Source organism: Mercurialis annua, linkage group LG6 (genome assembly GCF_937616625.2).
Source record: "Mercurialis annua linkage group LG6, ddMerAnnu1.2, whole genome shotgun sequence".
Lineage (NCBI taxonomy): Eukaryota > Viridiplantae > Streptophyta > Magnoliopsida > Malpighiales > Euphorbiaceae > Mercurialis > Mercurialis annua.
The window spans coordinates 35783873-35809612 of NC_065575.1; the positions used below are offsets into that span (position 1 = coordinate 35783873).

A 25740-nucleotide genomic window follows, 5' to 3' on the forward strand; every position below is an offset into this window, starting at 1 on the left:
CCCCCCTCCAAAAAAAAAAATAACAATTGATATTTTTGAATTAGAAAAAAATAAAAAAATAAATATAAAAGAAAATAAATTAAAACTATTAAAATGTATAAAAAGATTATGAAAAAATTATAACTCGACACCATTTTTTTTGAAGTTTTTATAAAAATATACTTTAATTTGATGCTGTTGTAAAAATACTTTTCTTAGCTTTTTTTTAATATCTCATTTTTCAATAAGCTACCAATGTTCTACTAATTATCTATTAAAAATTAGATCATATTTTTGCAAATATTTAGCAGAAAATAGGTTATTTGCAAAAAGCCCAAAAATTATGTTTAGTTGGATTCAGTTTAATTTTTGGATTCTGTTCGGTTGTAGCCCTACTCGGCTAAAACTAGAAGTTTCGAGTTGGTCCTAAAAGTGAAGAGAAGCCCACTAAATCACATCTTCAAATTTAATTTCCTTATCCTTTCGCTTGGATTCTGGTTGTCAGTCAGTCTCTCTTCCCCTGTTTTCTATTGCCAGCGCCAAGAAACAGAGGAGAAGAGCATGGCCACCACACTTACGCTTCTTAAACTACCCGTTCTTGCAAGAAAGTCCTCCTATATTCACTCTAAACTACCCGCTCTGCCCAGACCATCAAAGCTAGTTCTTTCTAAGAATGACACCACTGATGACTCGAACAAATTCTTGGTCTTCAATGGAAGTATCAAACATTTATTAAGTTCAGCTTCTCTTCCCATTACAGCATTCTCATTACCCTTGTTTTTAGATGCCAAGGCAAGTTCTGTCTCAGTTAATTTTTTTTGTTATTTTTGTTGTTAGTTTTTTTTGAGGTTTTGAGTTGGATAATTTGCAGGATGCACTTGCTGTTGATGGGGATTTTGGGATATTGGAAGGGAGGACATTTGCATTGATACACCCGGCTGTTATGGGGTTTTTGTTCTGTTATACATTGTGGGCTGGCTATTTGGGTTGGCAATGGAGACGTGTCAGGACTGTTCAGGATGAGATCAATGAGATGAAGAAGCAAATCAAACCTGCAGCTGTTACTCCTGATGGGAATCCGGTGGAGTCGCCGCCTTCTCCTGTTGAACTTAAGATCAAACAACTCACTGAGGTAGGCTGAAGCTTTCCCTTCAAATGTGGTATATTATTCGTTTTGATCACTAGTTTGTGATTATAGAAATGATGCTTCTAATCCATGCAGAAATCGCAAAACGATAGTTTTATAAGGATTGAATATCTAGGTAGTACGGGCACTTCATTCAATCAACGTGTCCCATTTTAGAAACATTTCAGACACTTTATATTTCAAACAGGAAACTTCATTTTTACATAGAAAACCTTAAAATAGCACTTTTCGCTGTGTCCGTGTCTAAGTGTCCCATTAACCCGTGTACGTGTTGGTACTACCTAGAATATAATTATAATGTTTGAGACTCTTAGTTCCGAAAATGAAATGCTGAAAGGCACAACTCGACAAGTTTTCATATAACGTACTGATAAGTCACCCAATATCGAGGCATTCTAGTGATGAGAAGTAACCTGAACGCCAAAGAACAGGAGGCCGTAAAGAACGCCGCATGTTCGCTCCGACGCTGAAGCAGGATGAATAGAAAAAAAAAAGAGAATAGATTGTTAGAAAAAGAGAGTAACTAGAATTTAGCCTTAAAGGAAATTTATATAATAGAGCTGGGATTCGCGTTCATCACCAACCCCAAATTGATCGCCAAGCTGTAGAATTATGTTATTTTTTTAGAAGGTTGTGTCAGATGGAGGTATGCCGAGGACACTTCCTGTGTGTCATGGGATCCTTAGTGGTTCTCCACTAACTTGTTGGGCAAGTTATATCCGAGATATGTTTATGTCGGTTTGGGTCTAGTTTGATTGTGTGTCTATCTTGGAAGAGAGGTTTGCAGCGTAGGATTTAGCTAAGATTATCTCCGTAGCTCGGATAGGAGTTTGTTTATTCTTAAGTTTTGGGCCGTTTCTTCAGCTCAGATGAATTTCTTGGCTCGAATGAGCTCTCTAACTCGGTGGCGGGAATCTTGAGTGTTCTTATTTTACTTAGGTGTTAACTCTGATATTTTTGGACTTAGCGACTTTTCAGGTTGTCGAAGTTGTTTCACTCTTATGCTACGTTATCACCTACTAATTAGCTGATTTTGCAAGGGAACAATGGTTTAACGAAATAATATAAAAAGCTGGAGCTTCTTAGATCTCTCGATTTGTTGGACAGTATATCGGGCGAAATCAAAGTCTGTTAATTCATTTTTGGATAATTGCTGCTATGCAGGAGAGGAAGGAGCTGATAAAAGGATCATATAGGGAGAAGCACTTCAATGCAGGATCGTTACTGCTAGCATTCGGAGTGTTTGAATCCGTTGGTGGAGGACTCAACACTTGGTTGAGAACCGGCAAATTGTTTCCTGGACCTCATTTGTTTGCTGGAGCAGGTAATAGCTTGAGCTATGTCCTTTTATATAAAATCAAGATTGCATATTCTAATACTTTCTATGTAGCGCAGAATTGTAATTACTTAAGTAGATAACACAGAGACGGAAAACGGATTATAGAGTTCTGTAGACATCGAAATATTTTTGGAAACCTAAAGGAAATATCAAAACTTAAAATCTGAGAAGTTTCCGTGCAACATAGATAGCTTTTGTAACCAAAACAGGAAAACAGTCTAGAGTTGTACATGAAAGTTTCAGATTCGAACTTCTCTATTTGTAATAAAAAGACGAGAAAACATGGATTACGTAAAGCTGATGCGGAAACAGGTTACAGCAGAAAATTTGATGAGCTACTTGAAAGCTGACTTGGTGTTTTTGTTTGCTTGATGGTGCTACAGCCATTACAGTTCTATGGGCATCAGCTGCTGCATTAGTGCCTGCAATGCAGAAAGGGAATGAAACCGCAAGAAGTCTTCACATCGCCTTGAATACATTAAACGTTCTGCTTTTTGTATGGCAGATCCCCACAGGGCTCGACATTGTTCTCAAAGTCTTCGAATTTACTAAATGGCCTTGAACTCCCTCCCTCAGATCTCACTAGCAACTTCAAATTTTCTTTTACTAGTGCTGTTCCCATGTCAATTGTTCATAGCCTTGTGCAGAAAAAAGATATTAATGTCTTAAAGAGAATTAAGTATGTTGTATCTTCTTTAATTCATTAGAGAACAAATTTAAGTAAGCTTGATGGAGAATCTGGTTTATTTTTAACAAAAGCATTTTATATTGCCTTGTGCTATTGAATGATCCATATTCTGATGACAAGAAAAAGTTGTGACATTCGGGTCCCTGTTGAAAACAATCCGTTGCTTTGGTGTGTTCTTGATCACTCTCTACGATTGACATCAATCTGACAAACGTAAAGGTAGCCAATATTTAAAGAGACAGAGAGCAAGAATCTTGAACTGGCACTCACAACAAGCAAAGTCAAAATGAAGACATCGATTTAGAGCCGAAAATTTCAGGAATCGTATATATTGCATAATCAAGAAATTTGTAAACAGCTTTATATCCGCAATAAATACTGAATCGAAAAATACAAATTCGTTTCAACCGTTGCATTCTATAGATCATACTGTTCGTTTCGCTGTAAATTGATTTCACGGAATCCCATTGTCGAAAACCAAAGAAATCGATAAAACCAGTGGCTGCAGTGAAAAGCTAAACTCTTGATACCAATCTTATGTAATGGGAGAGCTTTCTTAGCTGTCGATGCCTTTATGAATCTGATGCTTTTCTCTTTCTTTTTGTAAATTTGTGTGTGTTCCTTATAATGCAATTCTTTCTGTTTTTCATTTCCATTTTAAGCTGCCTTGAAAGCTTCATCCTAAAAGATACTAATGCTATAAATAACCACACACATGAAAAATCTATATTCATAATTTGTAGCTAGTTAGGTTTCTTATTTGGTCAAGTTTATAAACATTATGGCAAATCAACCTGCGCAATCTCGTCCTTGGTTCCGTCTGAGTTCCATAGCTCGGCCAGCTCCTGAATCAATTCCAACTCCAGTTGCAGCTCCTGAGCCAGCTCCAGTTCAGGCTCGTCCGGTTCTTGCGAGACCTGCACTTAGGCCTCAGCCTTCCGTTCTATCAACTCTGCCTCAAGAATCGACCCCTGCACCCCCACCATCTGCTGCCACAGTTGCACCACCAATTGCTGCTCCACCACCTGCTGCACCGGTTCAAGTATCCCCTGCAAACCCAGCTGGTGGCGGTGGTGTGGCATCAGTACCATCATCCCCCATACGGAGGCCTTCTGCTCCTACTGCTTCTTTGCCTACCTCTCCGGTCCAATCAGCCACTGTAAGCGGTCCAATTACTGCCAATGGTTCAGTACAAGCATCGCCGAGATCTAGAGTTCCAGCTCCTACAATATCCTCAGTTCCAACTTCTCCTGTCTTAAAACCGGCTCAGACTTTTTCTGTCCCAACTTCTCCTGTCTTAAGACCTGCTCAGACTATTTCTGTGCCAACTTCTCCTGTCTTAAAAACCACTCAGACTTCATCTGTCCCTACTTCTCCTGCCTTAAAACCGTCTCAGACTTCGTCTGTCCCAACTTCTCCTGCCTTAAAACGCGCTCAGACTTTGTCTGTCCCAACTTCTCCGGTGAATAAGCCAATGCCAACCCCATTTGCTGTCCCAAGCTCTCCTACGCCAAAACCATCTCCAAAAACGTCCTCTGTTCCGGCATCTCCAACCAACAAAGCATCTCCCATTACCACAGCCCGCGTACCTAGCCCTGTACCATCATATGCAAGAAACATAAACCTTGTTGTTGAAAGCCCACCTCGGTCACCTAAGCCTAATCCCACTGCTCCACCACCTTCTCCGTTACTCTTACCACCTGCCAAGCTAAAATCAGATGCAGAACCTGAACCCAAGATTCCAATGTTAGCAGAGCAGAAAACAGTGCTTGTTCAGAAAACTATTGATAATCCTAAACCCTGGACCAACAGTGGCAGCTCGGATAGAATTCCTGAAGATGCCATCAAGTCCAAACTTTACGGACATAACGGAAAGCAAGAAACATCCAAAGATCGCCATGGAGAAACAAAAGAGAAAGCTCACCACAAGAAGCTATCCACAGATTCTGAAGATGGAGGCATGAGAATCATCACAATTGCAGGTGAAAACAAAGGTGCATTCATGGAAGTAATTCACACTCCTAACAATAAGAAACATGTGTTCCAAGGACACCCTCATCGTATTGGCAATCAACCGAAAGGCTCTAGCAGTAGTAGCAGCAGCAGCAGCAGCGATGGAGAAGGCAAAGCGAAGATGAAAAAAGACGGGAGCCATAAAGGTTCGGGAACGAACTCGCTGCCATTAAGTGCATTTATGAATAGTAATGTACAAGGTGTTAACAATTCAATTGTGTACAATTCTTCGTGCACACATCATGATCCTGGAGTCCATCTTGCACTCTCTAGAAAACCAGCCGGGGCTGGTGGTGGATTCCACATTAAGGATCGGAGCCAGGGCCACCACCACCATGATTAAATAATCAAGCAAAAGCTAAGGAAATGTTATGAGAATAAATATAGTTGAGTGATGTATGATAAAGAACATATATATTCTTCATTGTTATGTTCCACTTTCAGTGGTGTACAATTGAAGATTGTCTTTGGTCTGAGACTGAATCTCCAAATTAAGATTTGTAATAACTTAAGAGTTGCATTGTATTTTATTTTACAATATAATATCTATGCCTATTTTTTTCTTATGGATCAATTATTTCTCTTGATTCCACTTTTCAAGTTGCATCTAAACATACACACTGTTCCTTTCATTGGCTTATGACTTTGCTCTATACCTATCATTTATCTATTTTGGACAGGAATAGTTCGTAATATGGCACGTTAATAAGAGGCTTAATCATTCAAAAAATTCCATCTTTTTGATTTTTTTTTTATGATCTAAACTTTCAAAATCTTCAATTTTAGCCAATTTTATATTTCTTAATTTCAATTATAGCCATTTGTTCAAATTAAAATAGAAAAAAATATTATTCTAAATTATCTTTTTACCATCAAAAATTCCAAACATGAAGTAATATGAAGTGTATATTGAATCTTTTTCCACTTAAAAAAATGAGATAATATTTAAAAATTTAAAAATTTGAGCCATAAATGAAAAAGAATTAAAAAGGTGTGATATTTTTGGATGGTTAAACTTTAATAATAATACAATTTTATACTCCCTTCCTCCACAAAAGATAGTCTTTTTTCTATTTTATGTGTCCTAAATTATAGGCTTGTTTCCATTTTTAGAAAGTAGTTAACTAGATATATGTCTAAAATAATTTTAATTGAATTAGCTTAAGTAAACTAAATTAAAGTGATAATGGCTCTGATAACAACAATAAATTAATGCTTTTTGATAGTTTCAATATTAAAAATAATTTTATATATATTTTATGAGTGATTTTGAATTATTAATTAATAAAAATGCATTAACTATTTAATAAGGGTATTATAAAGAGTTAGTATTATTCTAACTAAATAAACTAAATTTCTTAATATGTGTATAAATGAAATAAGCTTATCTTTTATAAGAGATTTCCATTGATAGAGCTGCAGTAGTCGAGTTCTAGCATTATGATGTTTTCGATAAACGGTTTTCTAATGTTTTGTATAAACTTAGTGATATAATAAGATCGTATATGATTTTTAAAATTTTGAAACTGCGCATTTCAACCAGTTATATGAAAGTATGTTTTGTTTATTTCGAAGTGAAAAGTTTTATAGTCGTTTTTAGGCTTGCTACGGATTCCGGAGCAACCACTCCCGTTCTCTAGCGCTGGTTGCAGTCCTCGATTTTGAATCGTGAAAAAAATAAAAAAATAAATTTGAAGAGTTAAAATAATATATTATTAAAATTTAGAGACCATATTATAAATAAATTAATATTCGTGGTTCTAATAATATTCATACCGAACCGTACCGAACTATTTTTTTGTACTGAATCGTACCGAAAAATAAAATATTCAAATCTAACCAAAACGATTATTGGTATGGATCCGGACATTCCATTTTCGATATCGTCGGTTTTTGATTTGGTTCTGGAGATTTACTTATCCCCGTATTCCACCAAACCCTGTTCACCCCCAATTTTCTGTGCATGATTAATATGTATTTTGGAGAATATTTTGAACATTTATAATGTTGAAATCCTGATGCATCTATCTTTATAAAAATTGGAAGTGAATTAAATTACATGGGTCATATGTTTGTATTCTATACATATGGAGTATATTGAAATGAATTATGATCACAAAGCAAACATGAAATGAAAATGGGAGCCAAATTCCAAATTCTCTAACACACATTTTACAATCTTGTGTGCTTTCCTGTGTACTTTTCATTAGGACTGAGCAAAAACCGACTCGGACCGAAAAACCGAGTCAAACCGAACCGTAAATAAGATTGGAGTGGTTAAAGCGGAGTAAATGGTGTGGTTTGGTTTAGGATTATAGGTTTTCTCGGTTTTCGGTTATGATTTGGTAATAGGGCGCGGTTAACCGAACCGAACCGAAAAACCAATTTCCCAAACGACGTCGTTTAATATATTTTAGTAGCCTGAGTATATATAGTCCCCTTTAACTTTTCTAACCCTAATTTTCACTAACCTCACACCGACATATTCTCTCTATTCTCTAATCAGAAACCCTAACTCTCAAAAATGCTCTCACTTCTCTCCTCTCGCCTCTCTTATCTGCACTCTCTGTAATCAAAAAACTCTTACTCCCTGTCCTCTCTGAGTCTCATACTATCTTTTATTCATCTTTGCAATGGTGTTTATGTCTAATAAACACAGTTACAGACATGGTCGGTTATCGTTCTTCTCTTGCAAACCCTAATTTATTTTGTCTGTTAACTTTTCTATCCTGAAAGGCACTTACTTAACTAAGTTCATCTCTATTCTCTAGTGATTTTGTGAAGAAATGCTTCAAATCTTAAGGTAACCGACTAAACGCAGTCCATTTAATTTTTTTTTGATTTTTCTTATTATTTTAGGTATTAATGTATTGTATCTAACTTTTGTTTCGTGTTTTGTTGTTTATTTTTATAGATCTAGCATTTCTTACCAAAAACATTAGATTTAAAGGTAAATTCGAGATGAACTGCTTATGGCTTGTTGTTTATTTGTTTATTATCATTTTTCTTTCAACGATTGTTGTTTTATGTTTGCTAATTTAGTGTTTTTTTTTTGTTTATTCTTTCATGAACAACTTCTTAAAGTTACTTGTCAAAATATCTGCGGTGGAAGCTTTAAAAGGATAACTATAAGGTAATATGACTCTTGCTGTTACTCATGTTAGTCTCTGTTTTTATGAAGTTCTGTTTGATTTTTTTTTTGTAATGGTTGCCTATCTGAGGTTATTTTGTCCCTGTTTGTATTTTAGATGGAACCTGAGATGCTGGTGATTCACCAAACAGCTAGCCAACTTGAGCTTGCAATTGGCCAAGAAGCAGCTGATGTGGAAGCAGTTGCTAGACCTGATCATGTTTCACTGAATGCTGATAATCTGGAAGCTATACCTGATCCTGCTTGTGCTGTCCAAAATGAAAATGTGGGAGCAAATCCAAAAAAAAGAAAGGAGTCACAGCAAAGATCAGTGGTATGGGACCACTTTGTATCCATTAAAGATGGAAATGGTGTGACTCTACAAGCAAAGTGTAAGTACTGTGGTCGCATCTATAATTGTCATGCCAAAAAGAATGGCACATCTACTCTGAGGAGTCATATGCTTAGATGTACTAAACACCCACACACTCTTGAAACTAGGCAAGCCCTTTTATCTTTTCAACCTGCTGTGAATGTTGGTGTTGCTGGTCCTGATATGTTCAATGTTGCTTCATGGAAGTTTGACCAGGATGTAGTTAGACAAGCTCTTGCATATATGATAATTACTGATGAATTGCCCTTTAGGTTTGTTGAGAAACAGGGTTTTAGGAGGCTTATGAATGCTGCTTGTCCAATGTTCAAAATCCCTTCTAGATTTACTGTAAATAGAGACTGTTATAGCATGTTTGTTGAGGAGAAACTGAAATTGAAAAATATTTTAAAAACAAGTACACAAAGAGTTAGTCTAACAAGTGATTCTTGGACTTCTAATCAAAGACTTAACTATATGTGTATAACTGCTCATTACATTGATAATGATTGGAAGCTTCATAAAAAGATAATCTCTTTTGTCCCTTGTTCTAAGCATAAGGGTGAGTATTTATCTAAGTCATTGGAAATCTGTTTGCAAGAGTGGGGGCTTAAAAATATATTTACTGTGACTCTTGATAATGCTGAAAACAATAGTGCTGCCATGGGTTTTTTTATGAAAAAAATGATGACTTGGGGGGTGTACTTCTGTTAGATGTAAATATGCACACATGAGATGTATTTGTAATATCCCGTAAAATTTTAAAGTTTAAATTACGAGTTCCGGTAACATTCTAATTGTTGTTCGTAATTAAATTGTTTTATGTGTTGATTCGGAAATGGTTTAATTAAAGTCCGGGTTTAAAAAAAAAATTATTAAAAAGAAAAAAAGGTTTTGGGTCGGGTTCGGTCCAACCAGAATCGGTTGGACCAGGTCTCGGTTGGACCAGGTCTCGTTGAACCGAGACCTGGTCTCGTACGAGATGTGCAGGTCTCGTACGAGACCTGCTGCGGAATTTCAGGGGGGCAGTTTTGCCCCCTGATTTCTCTCGATCTATCAGCGTTTTAAAAACGCTTTCTAAACCAAATATCTTCACCACACATCAGTCTAGCCCTAGCCGCTTTCCTCATTCAATTTCGCTGAGAATCCTTTCCGAAATCATCAACCAAAGTTTGTTAAAAATCTTCGGTAAGTTGATTAATATTTTAGTTTTGATCATTAAACGACGCCTCCGTTCATAACTGATATCTCACTCGTTTCAGATCCAAATCCAGTTCCGAAACGTTCCAGTCGAAGAAGACTCACGTACCTACAAATCCCAATTTTCGTTTCGTAAAACGGTACGCTATATTTCTCGTATCAATCGCCGCCGTTTTACCGTTTTTAAGAAATTCTGTTTTTTTTTTAGTTCTAAATCGATCCTTCTGAAATTTGATTCGTTTGGCAGCCGTTCGGAGGTCGAAATCAATTCCGTTTGTTTCCCGTGAAAGTAGACTCACGCATCTACGTTTCTACACCTTTCGTTCGTCAAACGGTACGTAAACGAACCCGTAGTAATCGCCGTCGTCTCACCGTGTTGATTTGCTCTTAACTGAGTTATGTTTTGTTTTTGCTTACTGTCGATTTCTTTTCTTTCTCTTGGATTGATGTTTGTTATTCTAGTGATTATAGACCTCTGGAATTGTTAAATGTCTACTGCCTAAACTCAGTTTGAAGTTGTCTCATCGTTTTAGAATTATGTGCGTTGTTCTTAAAACTCTCGGCAATGATCATTAGTTGTTGTCAAGGTGTTGTGTTCGGTTTATTGATTAGAAATTGTGATCTTGTCAAATGGGGGGGTCATGTTGTTGCTTTGTTTAGTTTGGGATTTCATGATTTATTAGCAAATTAAGTTATGGGTGTAAGCTTAAGGGTTGGCGGGTTTGCATTTTGAATTCTGTTGTTATGTGAAGAAGATGGTCAATGTGCATGACTAGTCCTTAGGTTATTTTGCTTAAAAACTATAAATTCCTTAACTTATTTAATTGCTGCTTTACAAATAAGTTTTGAATTTAATTTACGAAATTAATTTCGACTTATTAATTAGTGATTTAAATAATACTATTATTTATAATTTAAAATTTCTCCGGGCATTAATATTTTAAGTTTAAATTAAATATTAATTTTATTGTGGTTATACGTAAAATTTTATATTGACTATATTAGATAAGTATTGGGGATTTTATTTTATTTTAAAGTTTGTCAAATTAATTATATTATTTTTACGGCCTAAAAATAATATTTGAATATTTAAAAATTAAATTAATAATTGTTATTAATTATTATTTAATTGTTAAATTTATATTTTTAGCTTAGAATGCCTTTGGGATTAAATTTATATTTTCGCTTTGTTTGTTATTTAATTAATTGAGATAATTGCCGGTAATATTTGATCACTTGGGTTTCAAGCTATTGAGTTCTATTTTGATATTAATTAATATTTTATTTAATATTAATTATAAACTGTGGTTTATAACTCTGGTTTTATGGTTGGGTCGGTTTGGACTTGGGTCACCGACATGTGAGTTTAGCCTGGTAGTTTTGAAAAACTCGGCTAACTCACTATTTGAGGAATTGAGTTAGCCGAGCTGGCAGAGGTCGGGGTGGCAGAGGTCAGGCTGCTGGAGGTAGAGGTAGGGGACGTGGTGGTGCAGGCGTTCAGGCACCAGGTGTACCACAAGCTCCTATCGATCCATTTGACTTCACGACGTTTTTGGCTGGGATCACTGCACTCCAGAATAATCAAGTGCAACTGCAGGCGGGACAGATCGCCATGCAGAACCAGTATGCTATGCTGGGACAGATTGTGCAGCAACAGGTACCACAGGCTGGTGGTGTTGCGGTTGGTGGTGCTGGAATCGCTGACAGAGACTTGGTGTTGGCTTATTTGAGGCTGAAGCCGACTGAGTTTGCGGGAGACGGCGACGCCCTAGATTTTCTGGAGGAGGTTGAGCGGAATGCTCAGAGACTACAGGCTTCTGAGAGACAGACCGTTATGCTAGTAGAGATGTCCTTGAAGGGTGCTGCAAATGACTGGTTTCGCAGGGAGATTCGCGCAGTTATGGCTACTATTACATGGGCGGACTTTGTGACAGAATTCAAGGAATTTTATCTACCTTTCTCAGTGACAGAGGGTTTCAGAGACAGACTGCTGGTTCTGAAGAGAGGAGACAGATCAGTACATGAGTACACTACTGAGTTTGTGAGACTGAGTCGCTTTGCCCCAGATCTGCAGACTGAACAGCAGAGGGTGAACGACAGATACGTGAAGGGTCTGGGTGCTGACTTTATTAGCCTTCTGACTGAGACGACCAAGGAATTTTCTACTGTAGTGGACAGTGCCCGTCGGATGGAGGCAAATTTACTGCACTTTGGGAAAATGACTGAGACGAAGAAGGCGAGCGGTGGTTTTCAGAGTAGTGGGCAGCAGGGTGGTAGCAGCAGCTATCAGCACAAGCCTTCCCAGTACAAGAGTCAGAAAGGGGGTGTTCGGAAAGGGTATCAGCCGTATTCTCACAGTTCTGGTTACAGTGGGAGTAGTCGTGGATCTGGTCGCGGTTACAGTGGTACTTCTAGCATCCCGTTTTGTCAGAACTGCAGGTGCAGACATTCGGGACAGTGTACAGTGGCACCAGGTAGTTGCTATGCTTGTGGCCAGCAGGGTCACTTTGCTAGGGAGTGTCCGTCATCTGGACAACAGATGTCGTCGGCTAGTGTTGCTCAGCCGTTCTTTCAGCAGAAGAGACCTGTTTTCACTCCTTCGGCAGGGTATTCTCAACCTGCCGCTTCATTTGGTGGCCAACGGGGCCGTGGTTCAGGAGGGCGTGGTTTTGGTGGCCGTGGGAACGGTGGTAGAGGCTCGGGTAGCTACAGTTCTTCTCAGGCACCGCAGCAGGGACAGGGTCAGGCCAGAGTATTTGCTCTGACTCCTCAGGATGCTCGTGCATCAAACGCCGTGGTGCAAGGTACTATTCCCATTTCATTTGTAGATGCTTTGGTCTTATTTGATGCGGGTGCAACACACTCTTTTGTTTCTTCGAGTTTTGCTGCTAAGTTGGGTGTGACACCATCTAGGTTGTTAGAGCCTTTATCTGTATCTACGCCTTTGTCTGATAGTGTTGTGGTGGACGTGGTCTATCCGTCTTGTTCTGTGGTCATACATGGTAGGGATCTTAGTGCTGATTTGATTATGCTTGACGTGTTATCTTTTGATGTCATCTTGGGGATGGATTGGCTTTCACGCCATTTTGCTTCTATCGACTGTCGAGGGAAGTCGGTATTGTTTGGGATTCCTGGTGATATGCCTTTTTCCTTCCAAGGGGAAAAGACAGAAGCACCTAAGAATCTAATTTCGGCGATCAAGGTCAAGCGTATGATGGGCAAGGGTTGCCAGGCTTTCTTAGCAGTGGTTCGTGATTTAGAGGGTGACAGTGGTGATGTGCATAGTGTTCCGATAGTGAATGAGTTCACTGATGTGTTTCCAGAGGAGTTACCTGGATTACCACCTGATCGTGACATTGAGTTCTGTATCGATGTTGCTCCGGGAACAGCTCCTATTTCGATACCTCCGTATCGGATGGCTCCTGCAGAGCTGAAAGAGTTGAAGGAACAGTTACAGGAATTGCTTGATAGTGGTTTTATCAGACCGAGTACTTCTCCGTGGGGTGCTCCTGTGCTGTTTGTCAAGAAGAAGGATGGGTCATTTCGGCTGTGTATCGACTACAGACAGCTGAACAAGGTTACTATCAAGAACCGGTATCCTCTTCCTCGTATTGATGATTTGTTCGACCAGTTGGAGGGTGCTAAGTGCTTTTCGAAGATTGATTTGAGATCCGGGTATCATCAACTTCGGATTCGAGACGTCGATGTACCTAAGACTGCTTTCAGAACGCGGTATGGGCATTTCGAGTTTCTGGTTATGTCTTTTGGGTTAACTAACGCACCAGCAGCGTTTATGGATATGATAAACCGGGTATTCAAGCCGTTTCTGGATCAGTTCGTCATTGTGTTTATTGATGACATACTGATTTACTCTCGGAGTGAGGAGGAGCATGCTTTCCACTTGAGAACGATACTGCAGACTTTGCGTGAGCATCAGCTGTATGCTAAGTTCTCGAAGTGCGAATTCTGGCTGGATCAAGTTACATTCTTAGGACACGTGGTGTCAAAATATGGGATCAAGGTTGACCCGACGAAGATTGAGGCGGTTATGGATTGGCAGAGGCCGAGGTCAGTTACCGAGATCAGAAGTTTTCTGGGGTTAGCTGGCTACTATCGTCGGTTCGTGCAGGATTTCTCCAGAATATCTGCACCGATGACTAAACTGACACAGAAGGGTGTTAAGTTTGAGTGGACTGACAAGTGCGAGGCGAGCTTTGAGAAGCTCAAAGAGATTTTGACTACAGCTCCTGTATTGGCTTTGCCATCTGGCATCGAGGGATTCACTGTGTATTGTGATGCTTCCCGTATCGGTTTGGGTTGCGTTCTGATGCAACATGGTAAGGTGATTGCCTATGCTTCTCGCCAGCTGAAGAAGCATGAGGTGAATTATCCTACTCATGATCTAGAGTTAGCAGCGGTGGTCTTTGCTCTGAAGATTTGGAGGCACTATTTGTACGGTGCGACTTGCGAGATCTTCACTGATCATAAGAGTCTGAAGTACATTTTTGATCAGCGTGAGCTGAATCTGAGACAGCGGAGATGGTTGGAGTTACTGAAAGACTACGATTGTACTATTCAGTACCATCCGGGTAAGGCTAATGTTGTAGCCGATGCGTTGAGTCGCAAATCTTCGGGCAGTTTGGCTCATATTTCTGAGGTTGGGCGGAGACCCATGGTTCGTGAGTGGCATAGTCTGTTAGCTTCGGGATATGGATTTCAGGTTTCGCAGAAGGGTTGTTTATTAGCACAGTTGCAGGTGCAACCAGTTTTGATTGATAGGATCAAAGCTTCACAAGCTGAGGATCCACAATTGAAACGGATTATGGATGAGATCCATCTGGATGGGAATTCTGAGTTTATTCTGGCGGATGGAGTTCTCAGGTACGGTTCTCGACTGTGTGTTCCGGATTCAGATGGTTTGAGAGACCAGATTCTGGAGGAAGCGCACAAGTCAGCTTAGAGTGTTCATCCGGGTTCTACCAAGATGTACCATGACCTCAAGGGTACGTACTGGTGGAGCGGAATGAAAAAGGATGTTGCAGAGTTTGTGTCTAAGTGTTTGACTTGCCAGCAGGTAAAGTTAGAGCATCAGAGACCGTTTGGATATCTGCAACCGCTACCTATTCCAGAGTGGAAATGGGAGCGAATCGCTATGGATTTTGTGGTTGGTTTGCCACGTACCCGACAGGGGTATGATTCGATTTGGGTGATAGTTGACCGTTTGACCAAGTCAGCTCACTTCTTACCGATCAAGGTTACTTATCAGGCTTCGAAGTTGGCACAGTTGTACATCGATCGGATTGTGAGTCTCCATGGTGTACCAGTGTCGATAGTTTCGGATAGAGGTTCAGTTTTCACCTCTCGGTTTTGGAAGGCGATGCAGGAATCTTTGGGTACGAGATTGGATTTCAGTACTGCTTTTCATCCTCAGACTGATGGTCAGTCTGAGAGGACTATTCAGACTTTGGAGGACATGCTCAGGATGTGTGTTCTAGATTTTCAGGGTAGCTGGGATACTCATTTGCCTTTGATTGAGTTTTCCTACAACAACAGTTACCATGCTAGTATCGAGATGGCACCTTATGAGGCTTTGTACGGGCGCAAGTGTCGATCTCCTATCTGCTGGGAGGGGGTTGGCGAGCGCAAGCTTTCGGGAGCAGAGATTATTCAGATAACCTCAGAGAAGGTACCATTGATCAAGCGGAGACTGGAGACAGCTTTTAGTCGGCATAAGAGTTATGCTGATCCGAATAGAAAAGACATGGAGTTTCGGGTTGGAGATTTCGTGTTTCTTCGGGTTTCGCCTATGAAGGGCGTTGTGCGTTTCGGTGTTAAGGGGAAGTTAGCACCGAGGTATGTTGGTCCGTATGAAATCATTGAGCGTATTGGAGCAGTGGCGTACAAGTTAGCGTTGCCACCAGATATGTCGTTGGTTCACCCAGTGTTTCACATTTCCATGTTGAGGAAGTGTATTTCTGATCCTTCTCACGTGATAGTACCGCAGAGTGTTGAGATTGACCATGAGCTATCTTACGAGGAGCAGCCTGTAGAGATTGTTGATACGCAGGTTCGTAAGTTACGGAGTAAGGAGATTCCGATGGTCAAGGTTCTTTGGCGGAACCATTCTGTTGAGGAGTGCACTTGGGAGACCGAGTCGGATATGCGGAGTCGCTATCCTTTTCTTTTTTCTTGAGGTACGAAAATTATTTGCTATGTGAAATTTTTGTGAGTTTTACTTGTGTTGTGTTATTTTAAGTGTTATGTGTTAATTGTGATTAAATTCGAGGACGAATTTTTAATAAGTTGGGGAGAATGTAATATCCCGTAAAATTTTAAAGTTTAAATTACGAGTTCCGGTAACATTCTAATTGTTGTTCGTAATTAAATTGTTTTATGTGTTGATTCGGAAATGGTTTAATTAAAGTCCGGGTATAAAAAAAAATAATTATAAAAAAAAAAGGTTTCGGGTCGGGTTCGGTCCAACCAGAATCGGTTGGACCAGGTCTCGGTTAGACCAGGTCTCGTTGAACCGAGACCTGGTCTCGTACGAGATGTGCAGGTTTCGTACGAGACCTGCTGCGGAATTTCAGGGGGGCAGTTTTGCCCCCTGATTTCTCTCGATCTATCAGCATTTTAAAAACGCTTTCTAAACCAAATATCTTCACCACACATCAGTCTAGCCCTAGCCGCTTTCCTCATTCAATTTCGCTGAGAATCCTTTCCGAAATCATCAACCAAAGTTTGTTAAAAATCTTCGGTAAGTTGATTAATATTTTAGTTTTGATCATTAAACGACGCCTCCGTTCATAACTGATATCTCACTCGTTTCAGATCCAAATCCAGTTCCGAAACGTTCCAGTCGAAGAAGACTCACGTACCTACAAATCCCAATTTTCGTTTCGTAAAACGGTACGCTATATTTCTCGTATCAATCGCCGCCGTTTTACCGTTTTTAAGAAATTCTGTTTTTTTTAGTTCTAAATCGGTCCTTCTAAAATTTGATTCGTTTGGCAGCCGTTCGGAGGTCGAAATCAATTCCGTTTGTTTCCCGTGAAAGTAGACTCACGCATCTACGTTTCTACACCTTTCGTTCGTCAAACGGTACGTAAACGAACCCGTAGTAATCGCCGTCGTCTCACCGTGTTGATTTGCTCTTAACTGAGTTATGTTTTGTTTTTGCTTACTGTCGATTTCTTTTCTTTCTCTTGGATTGATGTTTGTTATTCTAGTGATTATAGACCTCTGGAATTGTTAAATGTCTACTGCCTAAACTCAGTTTGAAGTTGTCTCATCGTTTTAGAATTATGTGCGTTGTTCTTAAAACTCTCGGCAATGATCATTAGTTGTTGTCAAGGTGTTGTGTTAGGTTTATTGATTAGAAATTGTGATCTTGTCAAATGGGGGGGTCATGTTGTTGCTTTGTTTAGTTTGGGATTTCATGATTTATTAGCAAATTAAGTTATGGGTGTAAGCTTAAGGGTTGGCGGGTTTGCATTTTGAATTCTGTTGTTATGTGAAGAAAATGGTCAATGTGCATGACTAGTCCTTAGGTTATTTTGCTTAAAAACTATAAATTCCTTAACTTATTTAATTGCTGCTTTACAAATAAGTTTTGAATTTAATTTACGAAATTAATTTCGACTTATTAATTAGTGATTTAAATAATACTATTATTTATAATTTAAAATTTCTCCGGGCATTAATATTTTAAGTTTAAATTAAATATTAATTTTATTGTGGTTATACGTAAAATTTTATATTGACTATATTAGATAAGTATTGGGGATTTTATTTTATTTTAAAGTTTGTCAAATTAATTATATTATTTTTACGGCCTAAAAATAATATTTGAATATTTAAAAATTAAATTAATAATTGTTATTAATTATTATTTAATTGTTAAATTTATATTTTTAGCTTAGAATGCCTTTGGGATTAAATTTATATTTTAGCTTTGTTTGTTATTTAATTAATTGAGATAATTACCGGTAATATTTAATCACTTGGGTTTCAAGCTATTGAGTTCTATTTTGATATTAATTAATATTTTATTTAATATTAATTATAAACTGTGGTTTATAACTCTGGTTTTATGGTTGGGTCGGTTTGGACTTGGGTCACCGACATGTGAGTTTAGCTTGGTAGTTTTGAAAAACTCGGCTAACTCACTATTTGAGGAATTGATTTTATTTATCAATTAAATATTATTTTAATAATATTTTTCGGATTGGATTTAAGTGCGAACTCAATAGTCTTGAATTAATTACGGCATTCAATTTATTTGAGAATTGTGTTTCTCTGTGATTTATCTGATTATTTAATTGTGCTAGTCCTACGTGGTGTCTAGTGATCTTAGAGTTAGGGGTCAACGGATTTTAACCTATTTATTATTTTAGACCCGTCGACTGCTCGTGCTTCGGAGTCTACGCAGGCTTAGCTGTTTGCCAAGACCACGTGGATAAGCAAGCAGTGAGTTTGTAGTGCTATTTACCGCTTTATTAAGTACCGCATCATATTTTAATATTATAAATGTTTGTGAACTGTTTTTACGGATTATGGATCTGGATTGAAACGAGCTACTCGATAGGCTTGTATCGAGACTGTGTGCACCGGTGAGTACTCTGGGAAACGGCAGACTAAAGTCTTGCTTACGCTGGTATATATTTATGACGAGGATTTGTTCCTGTCCACTCTGGGTTTATCAGTATGCTATGTCATACTTACGCTGGGATCATTTCAATACTGTTTTTCCATAATCATATTATATTAGTATAAAAATGTTTTGATTTAAGGGTTTTAAACTTAATAAATGTAAATAGTATTGCGAACTCATCTCAGTATATCTGACCCCGTTGTTTTCCCAAATTTTCCAGGTTTATGATTTGAAAGCTGGTCCACTCCGATTCTTTTGATTCCTCTGAGGTTTTATTGTTATTAAACTAGTTTCTGTTTTCAAACTCTTAGACCGCAGTAGAACTATTTTATATATTACATTTATTATTACATTGGGATAGTCGATTAGACTGATTATTTATTATTAGCATGTTTACACTGGAATATTTTATTATTATATTTAAGGCATGCTGTGGAATATTTCAGATACTTAAATTATTTATATTAGAACTGTAATATAAAGTGCTAGACCTAGGTTGGAGTCTCGGTTGCCCCGAGCAGTTTTCTGCAGGTTTAAATGGTCAATTGATTTCCGCAAGGCTTGCTACGGGTTTTGGTACAACCATACCCATACCCTAGCGCCGGTCACGATTCATGAAATTGGGTCGTGACAGTATTGCTCACATTCTCAATCTTGTGGTTTCTGATGGTTTGAAAGAGTCTGGTTCTTCATATGAAAAAGTTAGAGGGGCAGTTAGGTACATTAAAAATTCACCTCTTAGATTGAGTAAGTTTAAAGAGTGTAAAAAGTCTACAGAAACTGTTTGTAAGCGTTCATTGTGTTTAGATGTCCCAACTAGGTGGAATTCAACATATCTCATGTTGAGTACTGCTTTATTGTATCAAAAAGTGTTTGAAGAGTATGAGGAAGTTGAGTCCAGTTTTAAAAAAGACCTTGGTGATGATGTGCCTGATTCTAATGATTGGGACAATGTTAGGGAGTTATGTGGTATGTTAGAATGCTTTTATAAAATGACACTTAGAGTTTCTGGTTCTCTCTATGTGACTTCTAACAACCATCTCAATGAGATTTCTGATTTGTGTACAATTCTTCAAGATTGGATTGCTTCTAGTGATGTGTCTTTGAGGTTAATGGGAACTAGAATGAAAGCAAAGTTTGATAAGTATTGGGGGGATCCATTGGTAATGAACAAACTGATTTTTTTTGCAAATATATTAGACCCAAGGGATAGGATTCTGTACATGGAGTATACTTTGTCTCAGATGTATGGCTCATGCAAAGGGAAATTCTTGTTTACTTGTTTGATGGATGACTTGCATGATCTGTTTAATGATTATGATGTGCAATACAAGAAAGAGTTGGCTGTTGCTGGCCAAGGTAGCTCCCAATCTGAAACTCTTTCCCAATGCTCTCAAGCCAACTCTGTGTTGAAAGAAAGGTTCATGCAGCAAATGTTGGAGACTGGTGGTGTGGGTGTAACCAAAAAATCTGAACTTGATGTGTACTTAAGTGAAGCAGTAGTTCCTAATGATGGGAATTTTGATATCTTAAGATGGTGGAAGTTCAATTCTGAAAGGTTTCCAGTCCTATCTAGACTTGCTCGTGATATACTTGCAGTACCAGTCTCTACAGTTGCTTCAGAGTCTGCTTTCAGCACTGGTGGAAGAGTGCTAGATGACTTTAGGAGTTGTTTAACTCCTAAGATTGTGGAGGCCTTGATTTGCACTCAGGATTGGCTAAGAGATCCATCAAAACATGTTTCTGTTGAGCAGTCTTTGGAGGAGTTGGAGGAGATAGAAGAAGGTAAATCTATATTTTTTTTGTATTTATGTTTTACTTAGTTATGTTATTTGAATTGTTTATGTTTTAACTTGTTTATTTTGTGTATTTTCAGGTTTTCAGGATCCAGCAAATGCTATAAATGATTAACAGTTTGTTTTTAACTGTTTAATCTTATTTATTTTACTTGCTGGTTTTATATTCTGAAACTGGTGGAAGCTTTTGCTTGTTTTGGCTTTGTGATTTTCTTGCTGCATGATGCTCTATTTATCTATTATTGCTGGGTTGCCTTGTTGCATCATGATTATGATAGTTGGCATAGATATTGACATTGTAGAGATCATGTTGGTATGAATCTGTTGGTTGTGCTGTGATTTTTTTGATTTCTCTGTCTGTTATTTTGCTAACGGCTATGATGATGCTTCCACATCTAAGTTAGAATACTTTAGATTGTAAACTGTTGAGGCATGTACTTACTGCCACCTTTTTATGATCTTTGGTGTTTATACTTGATACATTTTGACATCTGAGCCTTACTTAGTTAGCAATTGGCAATGGCATTGATGAGATCTTTCTGTCACTCTGTCTGTTGTGACTGCAAATTGCCTATGATTTTTCTGTCTTATGCTAATTTATCATATCTTTTGGCAATGATGAAGCTTCCACCTTTTAAGTCTAAAATTGTTCAACTTTAAATTGTGTGACATAAGTTTGTTGTTGCCTTTAAGAGTTGAATGGTTTGTTGACTTAAACCCTATGAATGCTGATCCATATAATTGCATATGTTTAACTAGTTTAGGACTTAAATTTCAGATTTTGTTTAGTTTTTGATACAAATTGACTGCTTTCTTTATATTTCTTGTTTTGCAGCTTCATGTTTTTGGGGGACTAATGATGTGGCTGTTTTTGTGAGCCAAGAGAAAAGAAGGCAAATTTTAGTAAATTTTGTATGTCATTTTTTGATTAGTTCCATTTTTTGTACAACTTGTATAAGTTGTAAATATGGCCTGTAAATTTTATTAACACAGGTCTTACCATTTTGTTATACAGTATATAGTATAGCTGTATAGTACAGGGCTTTAATTTGTAAAAGCCTTAATATTTTTTGTATGATAGGCCTTTTAATAGTTAATCTTAGGCCTTATTATCAGTGTATTTATTTATCTTATATATATACAGTTAAAATTTAAAAAATGTAACTTAAATTTTCTTTATTTTATTTATATGAGAACCGACCGAACCAAACCGAGAAAAACCGACTTTTCGGTTAACCAAACCGAATTAACCGTGCACCGAAAAAGAGAAATTTGGTTTTTAAAATAGTATGGGTGGTTTGGTTCGGTTTCAGCATTTTGCACACCGAACCGAACCGTGCTCAACCCTGCTTTTCATTTCAGCTACCTCTGTTTTAAAAAACAAAATTCAATTAAAAGAAAGCATAAAATATTCTAGGCTTAGTGGTAAAAAAAATCCAAACCTTTCCGACTTGTTGCAATTTTATCCAAACCTTTTAATTTTTGCAATAATATCCAAATTACATTATTTTGTTGCAATAATATCCAAATTGCACTTTTTATGTGAATTTTTTTGAGTTTTTTGCCATTTCTTGGGACTTTTACTATATTATTATACATCAAAAAATAATAATAGCCTAATATCTTAATTGAAAACAACAAGTTTAGCCATCAATTTGACTATTATTGCTACAAAAAATGCAATTTGGATATTATTGCAACAACAAAAATGCAATTTGGATATTATTACAAAAATTAAAAGGTTTGGATATAATTGCAACAAGTCGTAAAGGTTTGGGTTTTTTTTACCATTAGGCCAATATTCTAACGACCCATGTTTAGGGGTGTAAATGAACCGAGCCGAGCCGATCTCTGTAGTGTTCATGTTCGGCTAGTTTAGCGAATAAGGTGTTCATGTTCAGTCGAGTTTTGAATAGAGTGTTCATGTTCGGTTCGTTTAAATTTTATAGTGCTCATGTTCGGTTTGTGTTCAGCTCGTGTTCGTTCGTTTAGTCTCTAAATGAATAAGTTCGCGAACGAGCTCGATAAGTACTAAACGAGCTCGTTCACGATCAAGCTCGCGAACGAACTCGATAAGTACTAAACGAGCTCGTTTGTGAGCCCGCTCGTTTAGCGGATAAACAAACGAACACGAACAAACACGAATATGAGCTGAATAAATTAAAAACAATCTAATCGAACTCGTTCACAAATATGAGCTGAATAAATTAGAAACATAATTATACAAATTAATCTAAATATGAATTAGCTCGCGAACACCTAATCGAGTTTCTAAATTGTTCGTGAACTAGATACGAGCTCGTTCACGAACTTGTTTACGAACCTTAATCGAGCTCGTTCACGAGATTGTTCATGAACTCTTATTCGAGCTGTTCGTGAACATAAACGAGCCGAACACCACTATGTTCATGTTCGGCTCGTTTATCTAAATGAACATAAAATCAAGTTCGAGCTCGGTTCGTTTAGAATACGAACGAACATGAACCGAGCTCTTATCGAGCCGAACACCGAGCTGCTCGCTAACGGCTCGGTTCATTTACACCCCTACCCATGTTGTCATTTCTGTATATGACTTTGTTAGGCCGCGGTGGAAAACCTAACATGCAAATACAACATCTTCAAGAGTTGGAATCTGTTTTGTTCATAATTTCTGAAATCAAATTAACCATTATAAAAGCTGGGCATGCATGTTCAGAGCTTTCAATATCCTTGTTCATCATTGACGGAGCACAACCGCTGTCGTTGATTAAAGGAAGGTGTTATAGAAGTTAAATGGAAATGGATAATTTTGGCTTTAAATTTGTATAAACCGTATATTTGCAATTAAAAAGTCAAACCGTATACTTTAACTAAATTTAGTTAATGGGTATTCTTGAGGATCTTTAGACATTTTGAAGGTATTTGTCAAAAAATCCTTGTATTCCACTCTATTCAGTCGTTAACAGCCCATACACATGGATTCATGAGGTGATTATAAAACAACTAATCTGAAACGAGAGGAGCTGAACTTATTTCTTATGATTCTTTAGGTGTTATGGACTGACCGTAATAATATAGTTTTTTAGAACCATCGGATGCCAGTTCCGGTTCTCTTTAACTGTATTGGCAACAGGTACGTACACTCAGATAAAGGAAAATGCGTGCATGACTGAAGCTTAACAATGGAGTCCTCCCCCTTCACCCTTTTTGAAGATTAATTCAGATGCTGCAGTGGCGGTGGAAAAGAATCTTTCAGTTTTGAGTGCGGTTTGCAGGAACCCGACATGTGAAGTAATTAGGTGGGGTGTTTCAGTTCTTCATGGTTGTGTTAATGCTGAAATTGCTGAAGTTAGAGCTGTTAACTTCAGTCTGCAAATGGCGAGGGGCTTGACTGATGATGGTCTGCTGTGCGAGATGGATGCGCTTAATGTGGCAAACCGTCTTCGAAATCCTTGTGCTGCTGATGATTATTTGCAGATTTTGGTAGACGACTGTTTAGCTAAATGAGAGGGGAGGAAAGTTCAGTTTCAGTTTGCTAAGCGTTCGTATAACCAAGTGGCTCATTCTTTAGCCAAATGGGATATCTTTTTTTGGTAGGGCTTGTGTTTCTAACAGAAATGTTCCCTTTCCGGTTAATGAGCTTGTAACTTTTTTTGTTTATTAATAAAGTGCAATCTTGATTCTCAAAAAAAAAAAATCATAATCCGGAGAAAAGAACACATGAAGGATTTCGAAAGAAATCTAAACCTAAATAAAGGGGTGTTTGGTTTAACTTTTTGGTGGAGCTTTTGGCTTTTGCTTTTCAAAAAGCTCCACCAAAGTGTTTGGCGAGAATTTTTTCAAAGCTTTATGGAGTTTTTTGAACCTCCAACAATTGCTGTTTGAAAAGCTCCATTTTGGAATTTTTTGCCAACAGCTAATAGCTGTTTTATTATTTAGACAAAATTACCCTTATTAGAATATATCATTTTTTAATATATAAAATTATTTAAATTATTTTTAAATACTCTAATCATTTATAAATTATATAAAATTATTTTATTTATATTAAAACAACTACAATTTAATAATTTGTTCAAAAATTTATTATAAATTTATAAAAAAAAATATCTAAATAAATTTAAACTAAATGTTGTTTTTTTTTATAAAAAATAATTATTAATATTTTTATTAAATAATATATGATATAATATATTCATAATTTAATAAATAAAAACAAAAATTATGCCCTTTACGGTCATTTTATATATAAACAGCTACAACTAATTAAATTTCACCAAACACTTATGGTATATCAGCTATCAACTACCAGCCAACAGGTAACAGCTATCAGCAACAGCTAACAGCCACCAGCTACAAGAAACAGCTGAACCAAACAGGCCCTAAGAGAACTCCCTATTACAAAGTTTAAAAAAAACTGTCTTTGAAAAGCAGTTAAAAATAATGTACTCCTTATCCTGCGACTTATCTGAAAAATTCTCTCATTTCCGCTCTTCCATATTTTCCAAACAAAAAGATACCACAAAATCCGCCATAATTGACAATACCCACCCTTCAGAACTATTTACAGCCACTGAATCATAAAATCGACAAACGAAGAAGGACAAATCCAACTAATATCTAGTTTCCGTAAAATATCACACCAAATGCTTCTAGTAAAGCCGCAATGAATAGAGATATGTCTTGTGTTTTCAACATACCGTAAAAAATGCATAAACAGTTGTCAATATGAATGATTGAACGATAAGCCAAAAAATCAACAGTAGAAACTCTAATATGCAAAGATAATCAAACAACAAATTTAATTTGAGGTGGTGCTTTTATTATCTTATCTCTTTAACTCCTCATTATGGGTTTCGATCTCTCACAAAAAAAAACCCATTATGGGTTTCCCTGTATAGTGGAACCTAATGGTAAGGGAAGAGGTGTACCAAAGTTGACTACCCTTCCTTCATAGGGTCTCAAACTCTTGGCTCCTTTCCTTCTTCTATTATTCTTTTTTGCTTTTCTATTTAAATATTGATCACATACATGTATGGACGGAATTACGTAGGGCTAAATGAATAATCACTCACTTTCTAGATTTATATTTATATTTTACTTTTGTAAACTTGCCCCTCTTTCTTCTTATTTTTAGTTTCGTCACTGCATGTATGTGTTTTATTTGATCGTTTACATCCTTTAGTGGTAAAAAAGAAAAGAAAAAGGTTTAATTAATTAATTGATTCGATTTGATTCCTTTATACATGCTAAAGATGTTATTGACATATTCTTTCTGTTTAAAAAAATATATACCTCCTCCGTCACACAAAAATAAACAAAGTGACTATTTAGGGCATCTCAAATTATAAAAAAAATTACTATATTAATTTGAATAATCAACATAAAATACCAATATTAATCTTCATTAATTTCAACCATTTTTGTTATATTAAATAAATCATCA

At 37.2% G+C, this 25740-nt stretch overlaps 3 protein-coding genes across 3 annotated transcripts; all 3 read left to right on the forward strand.

Annotated features, from left to right (window-relative positions):
* Positions 1-459: 459 nt before the first annotated feature.
* LOC130015644 (uncharacterized) lies at positions 460-3189 on the forward strand. The gene is made up of 4 exons (XM_056106186.1): positions 460-771; positions 851-1111; positions 2291-2450; positions 2849-3189. Exons 1-4 carry the CDS (start codon positions 541-543, stop codon positions 3025-3027), a joined length of 831 nt encoding a protein of 276 aa, XP_055962161.1. The 5' UTR covers positions 460-540; the 3' UTR covers positions 3028-3189.
* A 745-nt stretch (positions 3190-3934) lies between these two features.
* Positions 3935-5509, forward strand: LOC126687804 (vegetative cell wall protein gp1). The gene has a single exon (XM_050382359.1). The coding sequence runs from the start codon at positions 3935-3937 to the stop codon at positions 5507-5509; it is 1575 nt and encodes a 524-aa protein (XP_050238316.1).
* A 13624-nt stretch (positions 5510-19133) lies between these two features.
* Positions 19134-20430, forward strand: LOC126687805 (zinc finger BED domain-containing protein RICESLEEPER 2-like). Its single transcript, XM_050382360.1, has 2 exons — positions 19134-20304; positions 20396-20430. The coding sequence occupies exons 1-2, from the start codon at positions 19134-19136 to the stop codon at positions 20428-20430; spliced, it is 1206 nt and encodes a 401-aa protein (XP_050238317.1).
* The last annotated feature ends 5310 nt before the right edge of the window (positions 20431-25740 follow it).

Excerpts from the sequence above, each read along its gene's own strand:
- LOC130015644 (XM_056106186.1), top strand. The coding sequence starts at position 541 with ATGGCCACCACACTTACGCTTCTTAAACTACCCGTTCTTGCAAGAAAG. Across the intron at positions 772-850 it reads CCTTGTTTTTAGATGCCAAG|GATGCACTTGCTGTTGATGG; the intron begins GCAAGTTCTGTC and ends GATAATTTGCAG. Across the intron at positions 1,112-2,290 it reads AGATCAAACAACTCACTGAG|GAGAGGAAGGAGCTGATAAA; the intron begins GTAGGCTGAAGC and ends GCTGCTATGCAG.
- LOC126687804 (XM_050382359.1), top strand. The coding sequence starts at position 3,935 with ATGGCAAATCAACCTGCGCAATCTCGTCCTTGGTTCCGTCTGAGTTCC.
- LOC126687805 (XM_050382360.1), top strand. The coding sequence starts at position 19,134 with ATGAAATTGGGTCGTGACAGTATTGCTCACATTCTCAATCTTGTGGTT. Across the intron at positions 20,305-20,395 it reads GTTGGAGGAGATAGAAGAAG|GTTTTCAGGATCCAGCAAAT; the intron begins GTAAATCTATAT and ends GTGTATTTTCAG.